Source organism: Odontesthes bonariensis, chromosome 9 (genome assembly GCF_027942865.1).
Source record: "Odontesthes bonariensis isolate fOdoBon6 chromosome 9, fOdoBon6.hap1, whole genome shotgun sequence".
NCBI lineage: Eukaryota > Metazoa > Chordata > Actinopteri > Atheriniformes > Atherinopsidae > Odontesthes > Odontesthes bonariensis.
In genome coordinates, this window is record NC_134514.1 from 26,397,994 (window position 1) to 26,418,236 (window position 20,243).

General features: G+C 42.6%; 3 protein-coding genes across 3 annotated transcripts; 2 read left to right on the forward strand and 1 right to left on the reverse strand.

Annotated features, from left to right (window-relative positions):
• Positions 1–613: 613 nt before the first annotated feature.
• LOC142388895 (uncharacterized) lies at positions 614–3,063 on the reverse strand. Its single transcript, XM_075474467.1, has 5 exons — positions 2,989–3,063; positions 2,167–2,268; positions 1,889–2,056; positions 1,644–1,760; positions 614–1,465 (listed from the first exon to the last, which is right to left on the reverse strand). Exons 1-5 carry the CDS (start codon positions 3,035–3,037, stop codon positions 891–893), a joined length of 1,011 nt encoding a protein of 336 aa, XP_075330582.1. The 5' UTR covers positions 3,038–3,063; the 3' UTR covers positions 614–890.
• Positions 3,064–7,323: 4,260 nt separating this feature from the next.
• LOC142388896 (uncharacterized) lies at positions 7,324–10,156 on the forward strand. Its single transcript, XM_075474468.1, has 5 exons — positions 7,324–7,403; positions 8,134–8,235; positions 8,346–8,513; positions 8,642–8,758; positions 8,934–10,156. The coding sequence occupies exons 1-5, from the start codon at positions 7,355–7,357 to the stop codon at positions 9,902–9,904; spliced, it is 1,407 nt and encodes a 468-aa protein (XP_075330583.1). The 5' UTR covers positions 7,324–7,354; the 3' UTR covers positions 9,905–10,156.
• A 1,979-nt stretch (positions 10,157–12,135) lies between these two features.
• srpra (SRP receptor subunit alpha) lies at positions 12,136–20,191 on the forward strand. The gene is made up of 15 exons (XM_075473857.1): positions 12,136–12,247; positions 12,345–12,482; positions 12,789–12,872; positions 13,002–13,165; positions 13,647–13,807; positions 13,892–14,048; positions 14,180–14,330; positions 14,409–14,527; positions 15,198–15,319; positions 15,415–15,501; positions 16,022–16,194; positions 18,019–18,232; positions 18,359–18,522; positions 18,875–18,973; positions 19,136–20,191. Exons 2-15 carry the CDS (start codon positions 12,360–12,362, stop codon positions 19,262–19,264), a joined length of 1,947 nt encoding a protein of 648 aa, XP_075329972.1. The 5' UTR covers positions 12,136–12,247; positions 12,345–12,359; the 3' UTR covers positions 19,265–20,191.
• Positions 20,192–20,243: the final 52 nt, after the last annotated feature.

Below are 20,243 nucleotides of genomic sequence, written 5' to 3' on the forward strand. Positions count from 1 at the left end.
TGATTATATTGATGTATGGCTCGAGTGAGGCCATTATAACGTGCTTTGGACCATACCGTGGAACTTTCTGTAGCTTCCACTTTTGGTGCGAGGACCGGTCGGTTTCATCTTTCACCATGGAAACTGTCACTGAGGATCATGGGAACGCTAATACAGCCTTCATGCACGTATGCGTAGAATGTGCGCACGCAACACAAAGACACCGTGAGAAATGGGGAAACCAATAAGCCGAAAACGTAAATTAGATTTATTATTTCGTTTTCCCTGTTTATTATTTGTCCTGCTTTGAGCTGAAAATAGGAAAACAAACACCAATATTAAATTTTTTGGTTAAACAGAAAAACGAAAGATTGACTCGGTTTTTCGTTTTTCTGTTTGCCAGATGAATGGAACAATTGAATGAACAGATGATACACGGTCCATCTTTTAACATCTGTGTTGGTTTTACTTTTATAGCACACATTGGAAAGTACCAAATGGTTCTTGAGTTTGATATCATTCTGCCAGATAACACCCATTAGATAAAAAGATCCACTGTCAAAACAAAAGCTTTATTGAAAGATGGTCAACAGAAGTAACGACTGCAATGAATACAGGGACAGAGAAGCAGAAAATGAAAATGAACGACTAAACAAATGGAATCTTATTAATATTCTTCTTCTATTGTTGTTGTTGATCAAAAAAAATAATAATTATTAAAAAAAGCAATAATCTTGATAATTAGAGTTGTTTCCTTCATTCTCGCAGTGACAGAAATGTCTGCAGCATGTCTGAATAAGTGCATTTTAAAGTGTATAGTAAAAAAGGATTAAATCACGTTCTGTAACATTTGTATTTTATAGTTTTAGCAGTAAATAAAGATTGACGGAGAAAATTTGTCTGTGGGTTTCCTAGAAGGCAAAGATAAACAGTCCAAGCAGCAGATGGAGCAGGCTCAGCCTGATAGAACATCCATCACTGGTGGTTGTGGTGGTTGTGGTAGTTGGTGCAGTGGTTGTGGTGGTTGGCGCAGTGGTTGTGGTGGTGGTTGGTGCAGTGGTTGTGGTGGTTGGCGCAGTGGTTGTGGTGGTTGGCGCAGTGGTTGTGGTGGTTGGTGCAGTGGTTGGCGCAGTGGTTGTGGTGGTTGGCGCAGTGGTTGTGGTGGTTGGTGCAGTGGTTGTGGTGGTTGGCGCAGTGGTTGTGGTGGTGGTTGGTGCAGTGGTTGTAGTGGTGGTTGGTGCAGTGGTTGTGGTGGTTGGTGCAGTGGTTGTGGTGGTTGTGGTGGTTGGTGCAGTGGTTGTGGTGGTTGGCGCAGTGGTTGTGGTGGTGACTGGACTGTTACACAAACTGGTGGTACAACAGGTTGGTCCACTGCTGATGGTACCAACATTTGTCATGAAAGGTAGAGTACCGAGACTGGAAGCTGCTGCACATGTGTTCTGAGTCACACAGCCCAGTGCTGGATATGTTGTGGATCCACTTGTTACTGAGGATTAAAAAGTACAGTTTAAACATACAAGTTATCTTTCTATTAAAAAAAAAACTAAAAACAGCACAAAACAACATCAGGGTGTGGAACACTTTTCAGCTGCTGTGTTGAATTAGAAAATCAGAAACCAGATTCAAAGATTAGATTTTTAAAACTTTTCCAGATGAAAACTCACCAGTTGCTGAGAAGCAGTTGTTCTCTTGTCCTGAACACTGTATGGCAGCGCTGCATTGAGAGGTGGAGGGGTCACAGACAGCACACTGCAGACTGTTAGCTGGCTGAGGAGAAGGGACTGAAACACAGGAGATCAGAACAGGTCATTTCTGCAGGAGAGACGTGTTAAACACCCCAGAAAGCAAACACAATATCACTCTGAAGTTTTCTGGTCTGCACAGAGCAGCTCACACTGAGTGGACTTACAAGGTAGAGTTTGTGAGTTGCAGCCGTCTGTGTTGCAGCACTGAGCAGATGCTAATCCAGTTGCAAACCCCAAGCTGACTGAAAATGCCTGATTTCCTGTGATTGGACACTGGGAGGATGGAGCACAGTCCTTGAAGATCTGCTGTGCTGTAGATCCAGATGAAGTGGCTGTACAGTCAAAGTGCAGTTTGTTAATGTCGATGGAAATCACACATAAACTCGGTGTACATTTACTGTCCTTCGCTGGATATTAAAGTAGGACATGAGGATGAGAATACCTGTAATGGCCGCTGTTATACACATTGTCTCTGACTTGCACGTCTTTGGTACTGTTAGTGAACACTGCAGATTTGCACAGGCCTGACAGACCAGGGCTCCAGCTGTAATCAAGAGAATAATAGTGTTTGAAAAATCATGTCACATTTTTTATATGGATATTTATTTATTCGGGCTGGGCGAGTTAACTCGTTATTATCGCGTAAACTTGTTATTAATTTAACGCCGCTAAGAATTTTATCGCGCATTAACGCAGGTTTTATTATTTATTTCATTATTGTAAAAGTCTGCTGCGGAACAGGAAAAGAAAGTAATTGGCGGATCCACCAAACATGGAGAAGGGTACGGAACTTTTACTCGGCCATTTTCATTTTAAAGTTCTTCCAGACGGCGGAGTCGACAGAACCAAAGTCATCTGTAAACACTGCCAAGTTGAATTGTCTTCTCAGCGTAGTAGTTCCAGTTTAAAATATCACTTAAAGGCAAAACACACAACTGATAGCAGCAAGTCATTCAAGGAAACAGACAGTGGAGCGAGGCTTCTACATCAAAACTACATAAAAATGCTGATGTTAAAAGTGTGTTTGCACAACAAATGTTATGGCACTTTCATTCATATGGCAGCACATTTAAAATAAAACTAAATGCTAAAAGCTATACATTGAATTCATTTTTGGATTTTGCATTCAAATGAGATTAATCAGGGAAATCATGTGATTAATTAGATTAAACATTTTAATCGTTCCCCAGCCCTAATATATTTATACACATAACTCTTTACTTCCTGCATTAGCTGTTATAAAAACAATTTAAAGTGGAGTTACCTGTGCTGCAGAGAGCCCAGATGAGAGTCAGGGTAAGAATCAGCTTCATTGTGATGAACAGGTGAGAACTTCTGCTCCTGGATGATGATGCTACACCTCAGCAGCGCTACAATTTATATGCTGCACATGTGACCTCATCAACTGGGTGTATTCTCATCCTGATCTTTCATATAAACTCGTCCTCTTTCTACTGAAGTTAATACACCTTAACACACCTTTATTAAGTTCGTCAACAGGTTTTCATATCAGATGGTTCACACTAACAATAGAAAAATAACTTGAATACTCCCATTCATCCCTCCTGAACAGGTTTTCAAATATTTGTATCGCACTTTTGCGTCTTGCTTTAAGTCGGGTTGCACAAGATGAACAAGAAGTATTGATGACTCTACGTCAGAGTGACGCTCTTTAGATATTTCTGTGCTCTTCTTCAATCAGCCTTTAAACTTCTATAGATAAGTTTTTCCGTCCCGAAAAACATCCTGAAAGCATCTGATTGTGAAATGTCTTCATCACATTAGAGCATGTCAGAAAGAGATTTCAGTATATTTGGTGACTGGAGGTGGATTTTATGTTTAAAGAATTTTTTATGCTCACACGAAGCTCTGCTTTTTATTCCTCTTCTTAATTTAGAGTATTCAGATTAGTCCAATTCAGTGTGTCAGCGTTACATTTTTTCACTTTATCCTAAACCAATTTCCTGTTTGTATTCATCAGTATTTTTCAAACAGTCTGATGATAGAAATAATGATGTTTTCAACCTGGACTTTATTTGTATATCTCTGTTACGATGTGTGATCCTCATACAGAAATATGAAAAATCTATCAAGTATATGAATAGGTTTTCAAGTGCTTTCATAAAAACAATTGCTGAGTTCAATTTATACTTATTCATCTGAAGGATTTCACAGTTTTAAACTCAAGACAAACAAAACTGTTTCTACAGGCTTCTTATGCACGTGATTGCATAAGTATATATATATATATATATATATACACATACACATACACTCACATATACACCCTTATATCTACATTTGCCTACACATTTACATAGCCTCTACTCATATACCCTCATTTATATACTTTATATATACTAAATTCTATTATACAACCTACACTGTTTTGAATAATAAAAAATAACCTGATATCCTCTGTTTCCTGATTCTTTTTGCAATAAATCTACTATATCCAATTTCATTTTCATCCTACTAAGATTTCTAATTAAATTATTTCTCTGAGCCTGAATAATTCCTACAATATATCATAACATGTTCAATTGTTTCATCTTCCCCACACTCACATTTCCCTGATTGATGTTTTCCTATCATATATAGGTTTTTATTTAATCCATTATGTCCAGTTCTAAGTCTTGTTATAATTGTCTCTTCTCTCCTACTTCTTTCTGTTCTTAGCCACAGCTGCTACTCCAGGGCCTGCTTAATGTTTCCTGTATTTTCCTTCTACCAGCAGGAGGAGGGGATGCCATGCTGCCCTGACACACCAGTTTTCTATAGTGTCTTAATTATCTTCCATCTATAAATACTTGGTTTGCTTCCCCATTTCTTTGCCAGATTGTTAGCATTAACAGTGGTTATTCTGGTGTTCATAGTTAAACTATTGTCTTGTGTTTTTTGGATTAAGTCTTGGATTACGCTTTACATTTTGGATATATCCTTAAGTGTTTATTTGGATTACCTGTGTCCTGTGCCTGAGCTCACCTATGAGTTTGCTGCCTACCTCTTTCAGTCCACTCCACAGGTGATGTTTGTGAGTGCAAGTCCTCAATAAAGATAACTTTTTGGAATACTATCAACTTCACCCGTTTCTGTGTCTCACGCTTTCATCAAATTGTGACTCTTGCCTTTTTTAACTTTGCTTTTACAAGATTTCCTTTTCGTGGTTTATAAAGTAAACTGAAATTCAGCAACAGAGGTGCCTCGGGATGCTGTGATTAAACAATGGAATAGTTTCATCCAATTTAGATATAACTACAGGACACTGATGCCTTACAGCACATGATCTAACGTGGCCAGGTAACAGACATGTCATAAAATAAAATGCCTCTGCTTCAGAGCCATTATGAAAAAACAGCGACAGTCCTGCCTAATGAACAATCCCTTTCGTACACGCCGTACGTTAATGCGTGATAAACTGGTGAGAGTATGATGACCAAGGGGAGACTCACTCAGGACTGGGAAACACCCAATCTGTCTCCGATCTCCCTCTGAAAGGTTCCAGTAGCCAAAAATCCAAGGGTGGTGAGGACCTGGACTTGTGGTGGAATTGGGTTTGGTCGGTGTGTTTCTCTCTAGAGTTGTGGCTCCAGCAAGCTGCATATTTGCAGCAGCACAGTCCTTGGCAATCTAAATCGGGATGTCAGCCATTCGTCTGTCTGCACGGTCTCGGAACACTCGCTCTCTTCCAAGAGCCTGACGCGGTAAGGCATCCAAAAGAAGCAAGTCAGCTGCTGGTCACGCTTCCCATTGACATTGTTATATACAGAGTCAAATTAACCTTCAATTAGTGCATAATTTAAGTCAAACAGAATAATGTCAGCATCATTATGGGGTATAATGTAGATATTTATTTATGTTTGCTTCATAGTAATTAAATATACAATCCATTAGTCAAGCAAACTTGATCGGAATAACACCGGACTATTTTAGGAAACTCCTACGACAGATCTGGATCACTCATAAATTCTGTTCGTACCTGAAAGAAAACGTAAAATACGAAAAAATGGTTGAATGCGCAAATTCTCGTAAATCACTCCAACGGTTGTTGCATGATGTCACGCCATGGGACTCTTGTTTTTAGTTCTATGTTTAGGTTACGTTTTTGTGTTCAGTTCATGTCTTGGTTTTGAGTTTTAGGTTTTGCCATTGTTTTTCCCCTCACTTCCTTCACTCAGGTCATTAGTTTCATTCACGTCACCTGCCCTCATTGTCACCTGCTGTACTCACTCTCCAATCACTCCCAGCCCTCTATTTAGTCTCCTGTCTCCCCTGTTTGTTTGTTGGATCTTTACCCCCTTACCTTGTTACCCTACCTACCATGATATCGTGCCTTGATTTTGACCCCTCATGCCACGAAGCCACGGCTATATTCAGTTAAGTATTTATTTATGCCATGCCAAGTTCTTTGTTTATTTTGTCACAGTTAGTTTTTTTAATCCGGCTAAGCAACGCCTCTCGTTTGAACTTTGTTTTTGTCTTGTGTAATAAATCCAAGTTTTCCTTTTGGAAAAAGTCCGCATCCGTGTCCTACCTTCCCCACACCAAAAACCTGACACATGAGGCCCATTGCTTAAACCTGAGAAAAGCTTTTCTTGAAAGGTTGTATTTCCTCTTAAGTTGATTTATTTTTAATTTTTTTTTTTTAAAGAACAATGTATATTATTTAGCATTTACACCGGCATAATCCAAACTACCTTGTTACCAGAGCAATCACGTGCATAAGAAGCCTGTAGAAACAGTTTTGTTTGTCTTGAGTTCAAAACTGTGAAATCCTTCAGATGAATAAGTATAAATTGAACTCAGCAGAATTAATTGTTTTTATGAAAGCACTTGAAAACCTATTCATATACTTGATAGATTTTTCATATTTCTGTATGAGGATCACACATCGTAACAGAGATATACAAATAAAGTCCAGGTTGAAAACATCATTATTTCTATCATCAGACTGTTTGAAAAATACTGATGAATACAAACAGGAAATTGGTTCAGGATAAAGTGAAAAAATGTAACGCTGACACACTGAATTGGACTAATCTGAATACTCTAAATTAAGAAGAGGAATAAAAAGCAGAGCTTCGTGTGAGCATAAAAAATTCTTTAAACATAAAATCCACCTCCAGTCACCAAATATACTGAAATCTCTTTCTGACATGCTCTAATGTGATGAAGACATTTCACAATCAGATGCTTTCAGGATGTTTTTCGGGACGGAAAAACTTATCTATAGAAGTTTAAAGGCTGATGGAAGAAGAGCACAGAAATATCTAAAGAGCGTCACTCTGACGTAGAGTCATCAATACTTCTTGTTCATCTTGTGCAACACGACTCAAAGGCAAAAGAGCAATTAAAAAAATATTTGAAAACCTGTTCAGGAGGGATGAATGGGAGTATTCAAGTTATTTTTCTATTGTTAGTGTGAACCATCTGATATGAAAACCTGTTGACGAACTTAATAAAGGTGTGTTAAGGTGTGTTAGCTTCAGTAGAAAGAGGACGAGTTTATATGAAAGATCAGGATGAGAATACACCCAGTTGATGAGGTCACATGTGCAGCATATAAATTGTAGCGCTGCTGAGGTGTAGCATCATCATCCAGGAGCAGAAGTTCTCACCTATTCATCACAATGAAGCTGATTCTTACCCTGACTCTCATCTGGGCTCTCTGCAGCACAGGTAACTCCACTTTAAGTTGTTTCTATAACAGCTAATGCAGGAAGTAAAGAGTTATGTGTATATATATATTAGGGCTGGGCAACGATTAAAATGTTTAATCTAATTAATCACATGATTTCCCTGATTAATCACGATTAATCTCATTTGTATGCAAAATCCAAAAATGAATTCAATGTATAGCTTTTAGCATTTAGTTTTATTTTAAATGTGCTGCCATATGAATGAAAGTGCCATAACATTTGTTGTGCAAACACACTTTTAACATCAGCATTTTTTTGTAGTTTTGATGTAGAAGCCTCGCTCCACTGTCTGCTTCCTTGAATGACTTGCTGCTATCAGTTGTGTGTTTTGCCTTTAAGTGATATTTTAGACTAGAACTACTACGCTGAGAATACAATTCAACTTGGCAGTGTTTACAGATGACTTTGGTTCTGTCGACTCCGCCGTCTGGAAGAACTTTAAAATGAAAATGGCCGAGTAAAAGTTCCGTACCCTTCTCCATGTTTGGTGGATCCGCCAATTACTTTCTTTTCCTGTTCCGCAGCAGACTTTTACAATAATGAAATAAATAATAAAACCTGCGTTAATGCGCGATAAAATTCTTAGCGGCGTTAAATTATTAACAAGTTTACGCGATAATAACGAGTTAACTCGCCCAGCCCGAATAAATAAATATATATATAAAAAATGTGACATGATTTTTCAAACACTATTATTCTCTTGATTACAGCTGGAGCCCTGGTCTGTCAGGCCTGTGCAAATCTGCAGTGTTCACTAACAGTACCAAAGACGTGCAACTCAGAGACAATGTGTATAACAGCGTCCATTACAGGTATTCTCATCCTCATGTCCTACTTTAATATCCAGCGAAGGACAGTAAATGTACTCCGAGTTTATGTGTGATTTCCATCGACATTAACAAACTGCACTTTGACTGTACAGCCACTTCATCTGGATCTACAGCACAGCAGATCTTCAAGAACTGTGCTCCATCCTCCCAGTGTCCAATCACAGGAAATCAGGCATTTTCAGTCAGCTTGGGGTTTGCAACTGCATTAGCATCTGCTCAGTGCTGCAACACAGACGGCTGCAACTCACAAACTCTACCTTGTAAGTCCACTCAGTGTGAGCTGCTCTGTGCAGACCAGAAAACTTCAGAGTGATATTGTGTTTGCTTTCTGGGGTGTTTAACACGTCTCTCCTGCAGAAATGACCTGTTCTGATCTCCTGTGTTTCAGTCCCTTCTCCTCAGCCAGCTAACAGTCTGCAGTGTGCTGTCTGTGACCCCTCCACCTCTCAATGCAGCGCTGCCATACAGTGTTCAGGACAAGAGAACACCTGCTTCTCAGCAACTGGTGAGTTTTCATCTGGAAAAGTTTTAAAAATCTAATCTTTGAATCTGGTTTCTAATTTTCTAATTCAACACAGCAGCTGAAAAGTGTTCCACACCCTGATGTTGTTTTGTGCTGTTTTTAGTTTTTTTAATAGAAAGATAACTTGTATGTTTAAACTGTACTTTTTAATCCTCAGTAACAAGTGGATCCACAACATATCCAGCACTGGGCTGTGTGACTCAGAACACATGTGCAGCAGCTTCCAGTCTCGGTACTCTACCTTTCATGACAAATGTTGGTACCATCAGCAGTGGACCAACCTGTTGTACCACCAGTTTGTGTAACAGTCCAGTCACCACCACAACCACTGCGCCAACCACCACAACCACTGCACCAACCACCACAACCACCACAACCACTGCACCAACCACCACAACCACTGCACCAACCACCACTACAACCACTGCACCAACCACCACCACAACCACTGCGCCAACCACCACAACCACTGCACCAACCACCACAACCACTGCGCCAACCACCACAACCACTGCGCCAACCACTGCACCAACCACCACAACCACTGCGCCAACCACCACAACCACTGCGCCAACCACCACAACCACTGCACCAACCACCACCACAACCACTGCACCAACCACCACAACCACTGCACCAACCACCACCACAACCACTGCACCAACCACCACCACAACCACTGCACCAACCACTGCACCAACCACCACAACCACTGCGCCAACCACCACAACCACTGCACCAACCACCACCACAACCACTGCGCCAACCGCCACCACAACCACTGCGCCAACCACCACCACAATCACTGCGCCAACCACCACCACAACCACTGCGCCAACCACCACAACCACTGCACCAACCACCACAACCACTGCACCAACCACCACAACCACCACAACCACTGCGCCAACCACCACAACCACTGCACCAACCACCACCACAACCACTGCACCAACCACCACCACAACCACTGCACCAACCACCACCACAACCACTGCACCAACCACCACAACCACCACAACCACTGCACCAACCACTGCACCAACCACCACAACCACCAGTGATGGATGTTCTATCAGGCTGAGCCTGCTCCATCTGCTGCTTGGACTGTTTATCTTTGCCTTCTAGGAAACCCACAGAAAAATTTTCTCCGTCAATCTTTATTTACTGCTAAAACTATAAAATACAAATGTTACAGAACGTGATTTAAACCTTTTTTACTCTTTAAAATGCACTTATTCAGACATGCTGCAGACATTTCTGTCACTGCGAGAATGAAGGAAACAACTCTAATTTTCAAGATTATTGCTTTTTTTAATAATTTTTTTTTTATCAACAACAACAATAGAAGGAGAATATTAATAAGATTCCATTAGTTTAGTCGTTCATTTTCATTTTCTGCTTCTCTGTCCATGTAGTCATTGCAGTCGTTACTTCTGTTGATCATCTTTCAATAAAGCTTTTGTTTTGACAGTGGATCTTTTTATCTAATGGGTGTTATCTGGCAGAATGATATCAAACTCAAGAACCATTTGGTACTTTCCAATGTGTGCTATAAAAGTAAAACCATCATCTGGCAAACAGAAAAACGAAAAACCGAGTCAATCTTTCGTTTTTCTGTTTAACCACAAAATTTAATATTGGTGTTTGTTTTCCTATTTTCAGCTCAAAGCAGGACAAATAATAAACAGGGAAAACAAAATAATAAATCTAATTTACTTTTTCGGCTTATTGGTTTCCCCATTTCCCACGGTGTCTTTGTGTTGCGTGCGCACATTCTACGCATACGTGCATGAAGGCTGTATTAGCGTTCCCATGATCCTCAGTGACAGTTTCCATGGTGAAAGATGAAACCGACCGGTCCTCGCACCAAAAGTGGAAGCTACAGAAAGTTCCACGGTATGGTCCAAAGCACGTTAGAATGGCCTCACTCGAGCCATACATCAATATAATCAATGATATGTTCATTAATGGAGAGACACATCATGATATCTCACAGAAATGGCAAGAAATGGTTGTCTGAGAGCAGTGTCCGGAGACTGCTTGCAAAAAACATCATTCTTGGACCGGTCATCCTACCCATAGACACCCATAGAGTATTCAACATGCCAGAGCACTGTGCGGCGTATTCCTGTGCAAATCGGCGGACGATTGCGAACAGGGTCGGGGGATTACTTTTCACAAGTAAGATTCAACATTATTATTGGTTGTATTTTGTGAATAGCAAACGTTAAGCTAGGCTATGTTTATAGCCGGTGTTCACCCGGCTATTAGGCCAACGGAGACTTTATGAATCATATATTCCATAACACAGGGTTAGATTACAACTGACACAAGAATGCTATTGTAGAAATAATGCAAATATTGGTGTAACATTGACCAGCATATTTTACAGATGACACAGGCTGTTTATTCACATGTAATTCTTTCATCCTAACAAACGTAAGATACCTCTCATGTCTCAGATCCACCCCACTTACTAAGAAATACAGACAACAGAACATCTGACTGTAGAATAGTTTGCTAACAATCTGACTGACAATTTCAGCAGCTTTGGTTTATTATCAACAGTTTGTTAACCTGAACCCTCTTAAGAAATGTGAAGGAAGAAGAAGGAAGAAAATAAGCTTGACCTTTTGAATGTTTTTGTGTTGACTTTGTCGAATCTCCCGTTTTTATTTTGAAGGTTTCCCAAAGACAAAGATATGAGGAAGAAGTCGGAAGTTGCTTTGAGGAGGGAATGTCTATGAGCCATCTTCCCACTCAGTTTGGTACTCTGGTGGAAAATGCTCTGGTCTACATTTGCTGGGTCCGGCAGATTCTGAGAAATCTAATAAAGACAAATTTGTATCAATCCTGATATAGATTTTTATTTCTTCTGAGATATATGTAGATATAGATATTATTTTTTTCTGATATATAACTTCTGTCTATTGTGTTTTACCTTATATGTATAATGTATTATTTCTTCAAAGCCCATTATGGAGCTCCCCCTACAGGCTTGGAGGTAATGTACGGTTACACTGTCGTAAATACAACACCCTTTAGCTTTCACGTTTCACGTTTGGCCGGCGTTCACAAACAGAAATGCACCACTAAAATCAATCCTAGTGATTAATGCATGTGCATATTCTCTCTGAATGTAATTTGTGAACAAGTTGGAATATGATGTCCCATTATGAACATAGCGGGGCTTTTTTTCTTGACTAAGTGAAACACAAAGTGAGATGTGCTGAGGAGAAACACGCGTTTAAAGCAGTTGATGCTTCGCGTGGAATACTTTCACAAGTGTCACATTTTACAGGAAAAACCGGTTCAACGAACTGCGCAAGCGCATGATCCGGGGAAAAAAACAACTTCCGGAAGAGCGCGTCTCTTCCTGGTTCAACATCTGACGTGTCTAAAACAGTTTTCCACCGGTGTGGGGTTTGTACTCGTGGGGTATTTAATATACGTTGACTTATTTTTCTGGTAAGTTTCCATACATTTGTTTCGTTGTTCACCAGGCCATTTGTTTATTGCATTTCAACTGTTACCTCTTGTGGGTGTTCTCTTTTCAAAAACGCAGATACGTGGTGGCAAGATGCTGGATTTCTTCACCATCTTCAGCAAAGGGGGGATAGTGTTGTGGTGTTTTCAGGGAGCCGGGGTCACTGAATCTTTCACGGGGCCTGTCAACGCTTTGATCCGCTCGGTGATCCTTCAGGTGAGCCGCACAGCGGGGGTAACTTTTGGCTGCGATTGTATCGGTTTATCTTTTAGCTAAGCTATTGCTAAGCTAGCGCTAATAGGTAGCAAACACCAGCCTATTGCGTAATAATACTGAACTAAACGGACTTATTATAGGGTGAGGTTAAGTGAAATCTGCCCAGCTTGGATTTCTCAAATGAATTTTGACACTCTCTCTTCAAATGTGACTTCTTTCACGTTTTTAAGCGGACGCAGTGAGCTAGCATTAGCAACAACACATGTTCAAGTTCTCATTCACAGTCATGTTTGTTTGCTCTTACAGGAACGAAGTGGCAACAATTCGTTTACTCATGACTCCCTGAGTCTAAAATACAAGCTGGATAATGAGTTTGAGTTGATTTTTGTGGTAAGTTGCACAATAAAGTGAAGTAGTTCATCACACCACTGAGGAGCAGACGGCTAACCTTTACTACTGTCAAACTTTAACATGTGGATGAGCGTTCTCTCTGTTTTATTTTCCTCCCCCCTTGTCCAGGTGGGTTTTCAAAAAATCCTGACGCTGACCTACGTGGACAAGTTTATAGATGATGTTCAGCTTCACTTCAGGGATCGTTATAAGAATGAGCTGGAGCAAAAAGGAGCTTTGAAGCTTCTCAACAACAGCTTTCAGTTTGAGGAGGACTTCATAATGCTGCTCAGGTCTCTCAAATCTGATGTTAATGGATGTACTGTAAAACTGTTGGCACTGATGTTACTTTGTACAGGGAGCAGAGCTTTGTCTGGTGTTTCTGAATGTTCTTCACATTTTTGTGCAGGAACTTGTTCAGAACTTCGAAGGTTCCAGTTTGCATGTCTTGAATATCAGAGGGTACACGTAAAGTCTTAACGTTGCATTCATTATATAACATATTTTGTTGAAATGTGAGGTGCTGCTGTTAACGTGACTCGGGAAAAACGTAAGATGTAAACGGGTGTAAACAGGACCAGGGCCCTACTTTTGTGTTAGTGGCCAATCTTAATCAGATGTGCCTCACTTATTTTCAGGAAGCACGCACGTTTCTGTAAAGTGGGGTAAAAAAAATTTTTTGAAATCATCTGTCCCACGAAGCTGTGAGATCCCTCTAAACCAAGTTTCTTTTTGTCTCGCCCATGCTGACTTAAATCGACTGGTTACGACAAGGGAGGCGGAGGCGAGCAGTAAAGCTCGAAGCCATCATCAAATACGGTCCTTTAATGAGTCCAATAAGTCCCAAAAAACTGTGAAGTCGATGATTGAAACAAAGGGTGGGGACAAGGACAAAGAACCAGGTGGCAAGAAGAGTAAAAATGCCAAAAAGGAGGGTAAGTGTTTGTGGTGGAACTGAAGTGGCTCTGCGAAACGGCTCGCTTTGCAATCTCAGACCGCTGACAACTGATATTTTCCAGCTCCTGCAGCTGAGCCTGCCAAAGGGGATCAGGGCAAGGCCTCATCCTCTAAAGAGAAGACGGTTGAGAACGGCAACCAAGGCTTGACTCCTGAGGAGATTAAAAAGAATAGAGAGGAATTCCGCAAGCGCATGGCGGGACCGACTGAAAAACCCAGGTAAGGCCGATTGGGTCATGCTTTCATACACATGCTTAACGGACACAAATGATAGCACAAAATCGGCAAGGCCACAGTAGCTGTTCTTTTTTCCCCCCCACAACTGTGTTCTCGTGTCATTCTTCTCACAGCAAGTCCCCAAAGCCTCAAAAGCCGAGGGGGAAACAGATGCGCGTTTGGAACAACGCTGGCAGCAGCGCTAAGGAGCTGGACTACAGCAACAGGAACGGAGGCGGTTCTCCCAACGGTGGCGAACAGAACCCAGACGCACAAATCGACCTGGTATGTGCACCGCCGAGGGGCAGAAACCTCCGCGTTAGTCGCGTCGATAAAAGCTGAATTCATTTGGATACTTCTCAGGGAATGCAGCTCAGCTCCATGAAAGGAGACCTGCTGTCTGTGGACTACGAGTCCAGTGAGGACGGAGAGATGGAGGAAGACGACGAGGAGGTGGTCGTCAGCGAAACGAGCAAGACGAGGTAGCGAAGGCGTCTCTCTTCATAGTTCTGTGTCTTTAGCCCTATTCGGACGGGACTATTTCAATGGGGGGACGTATGGTAATGTTGGTTAACCAGACGATGCCAGGAAGAAAAAATGACCAATTCGGACGGGACAAGAAATCCCTGTACTATTCATCTAACATGGGAGGAGTTGTCGGTTACGCACAACTGTCACATCCTGGATGCCATGCACGTCTTCATTTCACTTCCTAAACCCCATCTGTAAACAGACATGGCGCCGACCAGGCCAAAGCAAGCCAAAGTCCGAAATTGGATGCGTGCTTGCAAGCAGCGCTTCATCCAGAACCTCCATGTTTGCAAACAGACACACCTAATTGTTTCTCTCTTTAAAAGGATGTGACGACATATTCCGTACTTATTACCGAAGGTCGCATTCGCACGGGATTAGTATTACCTATGGTAGATACTCCGGACCGTTTCACAGGAGGTAGAATTCTCGGCAAAGTTTACCGACATACTCCGCTATCTTTACTGACATGGTGCGTTCGGACGGGACTAGATTTCCCGGTTATTATTACTTTACCCCAGGTCTCCCCATTAAACTAGTCCCGTCCGAATAGGGCCTTTGTCCCAAATGTGAGTTGTACCCAGCTCTGTTCTTTTTTCCTTTTTTTTTTTAAAATCTCAGCTCCAAAAAGGGTGGCGGTTTCGGGGGGATTTTTGGGATGCTGAAGGGCCTGGTGGGCTCAAAGACCCTGTCCCGAGAGGACATGGAGCCGGTGCTGGAGAAGATGAGAGACCACCTCATTGGTCTGTCCTCACGTCCCTTTCACTCTCTCACCTTACCCTGCGGGACGCGCCGGTAGGCTGCGTGCTAATCATTGTCCTCCTCTCCCATTCTGTAGCAAAGAATGTAGCTGCTGAAATTGCCTCCCAGCTGTGTGACTCTGTGGCCAAAAAACTGGAGGGCAAAGTCATGGGCACATTCACCAGTAAGTACCCTTTCACAGCCGTCTAATCCTACCCACAGCTCGGTATCGCTCCCCACTCTTCTCATCAGATAGCTATAATGATTAATGCGCGTATTCTCTTCCGTCGCTCTGTCAGAAAGCATCGGTCTACATGTTGGGAAGAGTAATTTGATTACAGTAATGCACTTTGAATTGGTAATACAATTCCAGCGGCAAATGGAATTAAACTTGATCTTCCCCTCAGTTTCATATCCATAGGATGCATTTTTAAGTGCTGTTCAAACTAGATTAATGTATGAAACTATAAAAAAAGCCATAATGAAGTTAAGGTAATGGGGAATCTTTGTTTGAAGACCGTTCCTGCACATGTTTTATTATTTATGTTTCATGATATTTGGCCTCTTGCTCTGAACACAACTGTCCAACACGCACACACACAACCCAACCTTGTTCCTTGCTTCCAAATCCCACATATTCATGTGTACGTGTCCATGAGTACCGCTTGCATCCCTTTTTTTGAATTTATTTTTTCTGTGTGCAGCTGTGGCCTCAACAGTAAAGCAGGCCCTGCAGGACTCGCTGGTGCAGATCCTGCAACCCAAGCGCAGGGTGGACATCCTCAGAGATGTCATGGAGGCGCAGAGCCAGCGCAGGCCCTTTGTCATCACATTTTGTGGCGTCAACGGAGTTGGAAAATCCACCAACCTTGCAAAGGTCAGCTCGAATGTCAAATTGTTATACGATCGAGCCGCTGCGAGCGAGTGCTATCGTCGAGCTGAAAGCTCTGTGCCTAAAATCTCTCCCCCTTCACGACAAACAAGAAAGTGCGCCTTACTCAATGAGCTCACACCCGGTGGCGGTTGGTCTCTGCTGGTTCCGGGGGGGGTCATGCTATACCCCCGTAGATCTGTTTTTTGTACTTGTATCTTCAGACAAACGGTGCAGTGTGTTGCAATCGAAAGAAATGGGGACTTCCTTGTTCTTAAGCACCACGGATAAACCGCGCACTGACTTTAAAGGGATAGTTCGCCTCTTTTGACATGAAGCTGTATGACATCCCATATTAGCAATATCATTTATGAACATTGACTTACCCCCCGCTGTGTCATGTGAGGCGAATTCCAGCAGAGTTTTGGGGTCCACGAAGGTAGTCCGGCTAGTTGGCTGGGGTCAAAAAAATAAAGCGTTTTGCTTCTCAAAAAAATATCCGTTCAAAAGAGTAATACATTTGCATCACAAAATCGTTGTCCAGGAAAAAGTCAGACCTCACTTCGCTTGGCGCTATTTTTGCCTCCCTTGATATCAATGCGTCCAATGAAAAACTGTGCAGACCGAGCAGTCCCCTGCTTCCGAGCAGCAAACACCGTAACAGGTGCGGCTATCGCTAGGTGGCTGGGGTGACTTCAGTATTTTCTGTTTATTACTCATCCAAAGGATACACAATTTTTTATTATTTTTTTTAAATTATATTTTTCCTCTATGATCATAGTAGTGTCATAGTAGTGTTGAATGATTCTAAAACAATTTGACGCTTTCTGATGGCCGCTGTCGGGTATTACAGCGAATAGAGGCGAAGACTCCCAGGTGGAATGGCCCTTCAGCATTATTGGTTCAGAGTAACGACATACTTTTTTTTTTTTTTTTTTTTTTTTTTTTAACCACACTGAAATATTTCAAATCATGTTAAAGGGATAGTTCGCCTCTTTTGACATGAAGCTGTATGACATCCCATATTAGCAGTATCTTTTATGAACATTTTCTTACCCCCCGCTGTGTCCTGTGAGCCGAGTGCCAGCCTCGTTTTGGTGTTGACGAAGGTAGTCCAGCCGGACTACCTTAGTCAACACCAAAACATGTTGGCTGGGGCTTAAAAGATAAAGCGTCTTGCTTCTCAAAACAATATGCGTTCAAAAGAGTAATACATTTGCGTCACAAAATCGTTCAACAAAAAAAAGTCAGACCTCACAATCGCTTGGCGCTATTTCTCTCTCCCTTCGTATCACTGCGTGCTGCGTAGACCGAGCAGTCCCCTGCTTCCGAGCAGTAAACACTGTAACAGGTGCGGCTATCGCTAGGTGGCTGCACGCATTGATATGAAGGGAAAGAAAATAGCGGCAAGCGATTGTGAGGTCTGACTTTTTTTGTTGAACGATTTTATGACGCAAATGTATTACTCTTTTGAACGCATATTGTTTTGAGAAGCAAGCCGCTTTATTCTTTTAAGCCCCAGCCAACTAGCCGGACTACCTTCGTCAACGCCAAAACGAGGCTGGAACTCGGCTCACAGGCCGCAGCGGGGGGGGGAGTCAATGTTCATAAATGATATTGCTAATATGGGATGTCATACAGCTTCATGTCAAAACAGGCGAACTATCCCTTTAAACTCCGTGAAGTCCTATTACCAGTACGATAAGTGTGGTTGTTGGCAATGACGTGAGCGTGAGCTGGCGGGCGCACATGAACTTACACACGTCTTAGTTCAGAGCCTAGCTTTTTCTCAGACAACGTGCAGCTGAACTCCCGCTTGTCTCGGCCCAGATCTCCTTCTGGCTGATAGAGAACGGCTTCACCGTGCTGATCGCAGCCTGCGACACGTTTCGTGCCGGAGCCGTGGAGCAGCTGCGCACTCACCAGCGCCGCCTGAACTCTCTGCACCCTCCAGGGAAGGACGGAGGGCGGCCCGTTGTGCATCTCTATGAGAAGGGCTACGGGAAGGACGCAGCTGGAATTGCTATGGAGGCCATCGCCTATGGTAAACGCTCTCTGCTGGTACTTGCCAATGACGCTCGATTTTTGCCGTATGTCAGTTGTTCAAAAATAAAAGTGCGGCTTTTCCGAATCCCGTCGTATGTTAACTGTGCATCTTTGATCCCTCCAGCCCGCAACCAGGCCTTTGACGTGGTGCTGGTGGACACTGCTGGGCGGATGCAGGACAACGCCCCCCTAATGACAGCCCTGGCTAAGCTCATTACAGTCAACATGCCCGACCTGGTGCTGTTTGTCGGGGAGGCTCTGGTGGGCAATGAGGCCGTTGACCAGCTGGTAAGACCACTGACAAAAGCTGAGCATTCCGGCCCGTCTATTTGGGTCGTGGGGTGGGATTTATTCAGATTAAAGGATCCTATGTGGATCAACAGTAAGAAGAAGTAACTCCAGAATAATGATTTCAGTTTATTAAACTGTCCAGCAGAGGTCACCATTGCTCCGTTAATCTGCTCTTTGGTTGAATAATCGTGTTTACACAGATGTGCTCCCCCCCCCTCCCCTCTCTGCCTCTCTCCATCTAAACATTACAAGGCAGAAACCAGTTTCATGTCATGGTTTCATGCATTTAAACTCTGTCCTCATCAGTTTTAACCTGAATGATTCAGCTTTCTCTTTCCTTTGTGCTCAGGTGAAGTTCAATCGGGCTCTGGCAGACCACTCCATGTCTGACAAGCCTCGGCTCATTGATGGAATAGTTCTCACTAAGTTTGACACTATTGATGACAAGGTATCATTATATATGTATATGCATATATGTTTACACATTTTCACCATCTGTACAGACGAGCATATTGCAGACAGTGGTTTGTGAGTGGCTGGTTTCAGGCTTATAAATAATGTTCCGTTGGAAAGCTGATCGCTGTCGTGCGTCATCCTCCCTCCCCGACAGGTCGGCGCTGCCATCTCCATGACTTACATCACAGGCCAGCCCATCGTGTTCGTGGGCACGGGGCAGACCTACAACGACCTGCGCAGCCTCAACGCCCGCGCCGTGGTCGGCGCCCTGATGAAGGCTTAAGAGCAGCCGCATGTCCTGCCGTTCAAACTCAGCATCGCGAGGAAGCCACCAGTCCATCTTTGCCGCGCTGCCGTGAGATGTTCCAGCCCTGCTCGCCTGCCTTTTCACGCTCCTCTCCTGCACATCCAAACCAGGACATGAAACTGACAGAAGGGTCTTTGTTTGTTTTGTTTGTCCCCACTAAATCCAGAGGAGCCTCCCTTTGCATTCTTTTAAACTTTTGGTTGCAAAAATTAAAAAGTACCTCAGATCAGCTCGAGTTCTAAAAATGGCAACGTCGCAACTAAAAGATATTTCACCCCGGCCGAGTCGATGTTTTTTTTGTTTGTTTTTTGCTGGTCTACACAGTAAAAATTTCAAACGGTCTCTCGGTTTCCTCCTCCTCATGTGTACGAAGCCGGGTAGTTGACCTGTTCCAGAGGAAAGCTTAGTGACCGTAGTGCCTCTGTCATCTCTGTTCCTAGCTAACGCTTTAATTAAACGGATGAGTCCCGTAGCAGTTGGGGTCAGAAACCGCTTCTACACAACAGTAGAGGGTCGGTGCATCCATTAACAGTCTCGCAGAGCTCCTCACCTAACACCGCGGTCGACTCGTCTCTCTGATCCTTTAGGTTATCAGTGAAAAGTGTAAGTAAATTATTTACCTTTTTGTTTTTAGAGCTGTCAGATTGTCCATAGATTTAAGACTTCACCATATGGGGTTAAAATGAAGCTCTGTGGCCCCTCTATTCTATTTATTTTCCCCTTTTGATTCTTTTCTTTTTTCTTCATTTTCGAGAGGAAATACAAGTCTTAATGATCTCTTGCCCCCCCTCCTTCACCTTTTAAATTGTGGTAGTGCAATATGAAAGAATCGAGGGTTATACTGAAGATTTGAACTAATTTATGAGAATGTAAACATTTCTAAATAAAGCTGATATATGTTGAGACGGTCTGGAAAGTGGAACTAAGCTCTGTAAGATGTCGCAGAGGGACTGAA

Coding starts and splice junctions, on each gene's coding strand:
- srpra (XM_075473857.1), top strand. CDS start 12,360: ATGCTGGATTTCTTCACCATCTTCAGCAAAGGGGGGATAGTGTTGTGG. Junction 13,808..13,891: donor TAAAAATGCCAAAAAGGAGG/GTAAGTGTTTGT, acceptor GATATTTTCCAG/CTCCTGCAGCTGAGCCTGCC. Junction 15,502..16,021: donor AGTCATGGGCACATTCACCA/GTAAGTACCCTT, acceptor TTCTGTGTGCAG/CTGTGGCCTCAACAGTAAAG.
- LOC142388896 (XM_075474468.1), top strand. CDS start 7,355: ATGAAGCTGATTCTTACCCTGACTCTCATCTGGGCTCTCTGCAGCACA. Junction 7,404..8,133: donor CTGGGCTCTCTGCAGCACAG/GTAACTCCACTT, acceptor TCTTGATTACAG/CTGGAGCCCTGGTCTGTCAG. Junction 8,759..8,933: donor CACCTGCTTCTCAGCAACTG/GTGAGTTTTCAT, acceptor TTTAATCCTCAG/TAACAAGTGGATCCACAACA.
- LOC142388895 (XM_075474467.1), bottom strand. CDS start 3,037: ATGAAGCTGATTCTTACCCTGACTCTCATCTGGGCTCTCTGCAGCACA. Junction 2,057..2,166: donor TATAACAGCGGCCATTACAG/GTATTCTCATCC, acceptor TTGACTGTACAG/CCACTTCATCTGGATCTACA. Junction 1,466..1,643: donor CAACTGCTTCTCAGCAACTG/GTGAGTTTTCAT, acceptor TTTAATCCTCAG/TAACAAGTGGATCCACAACA.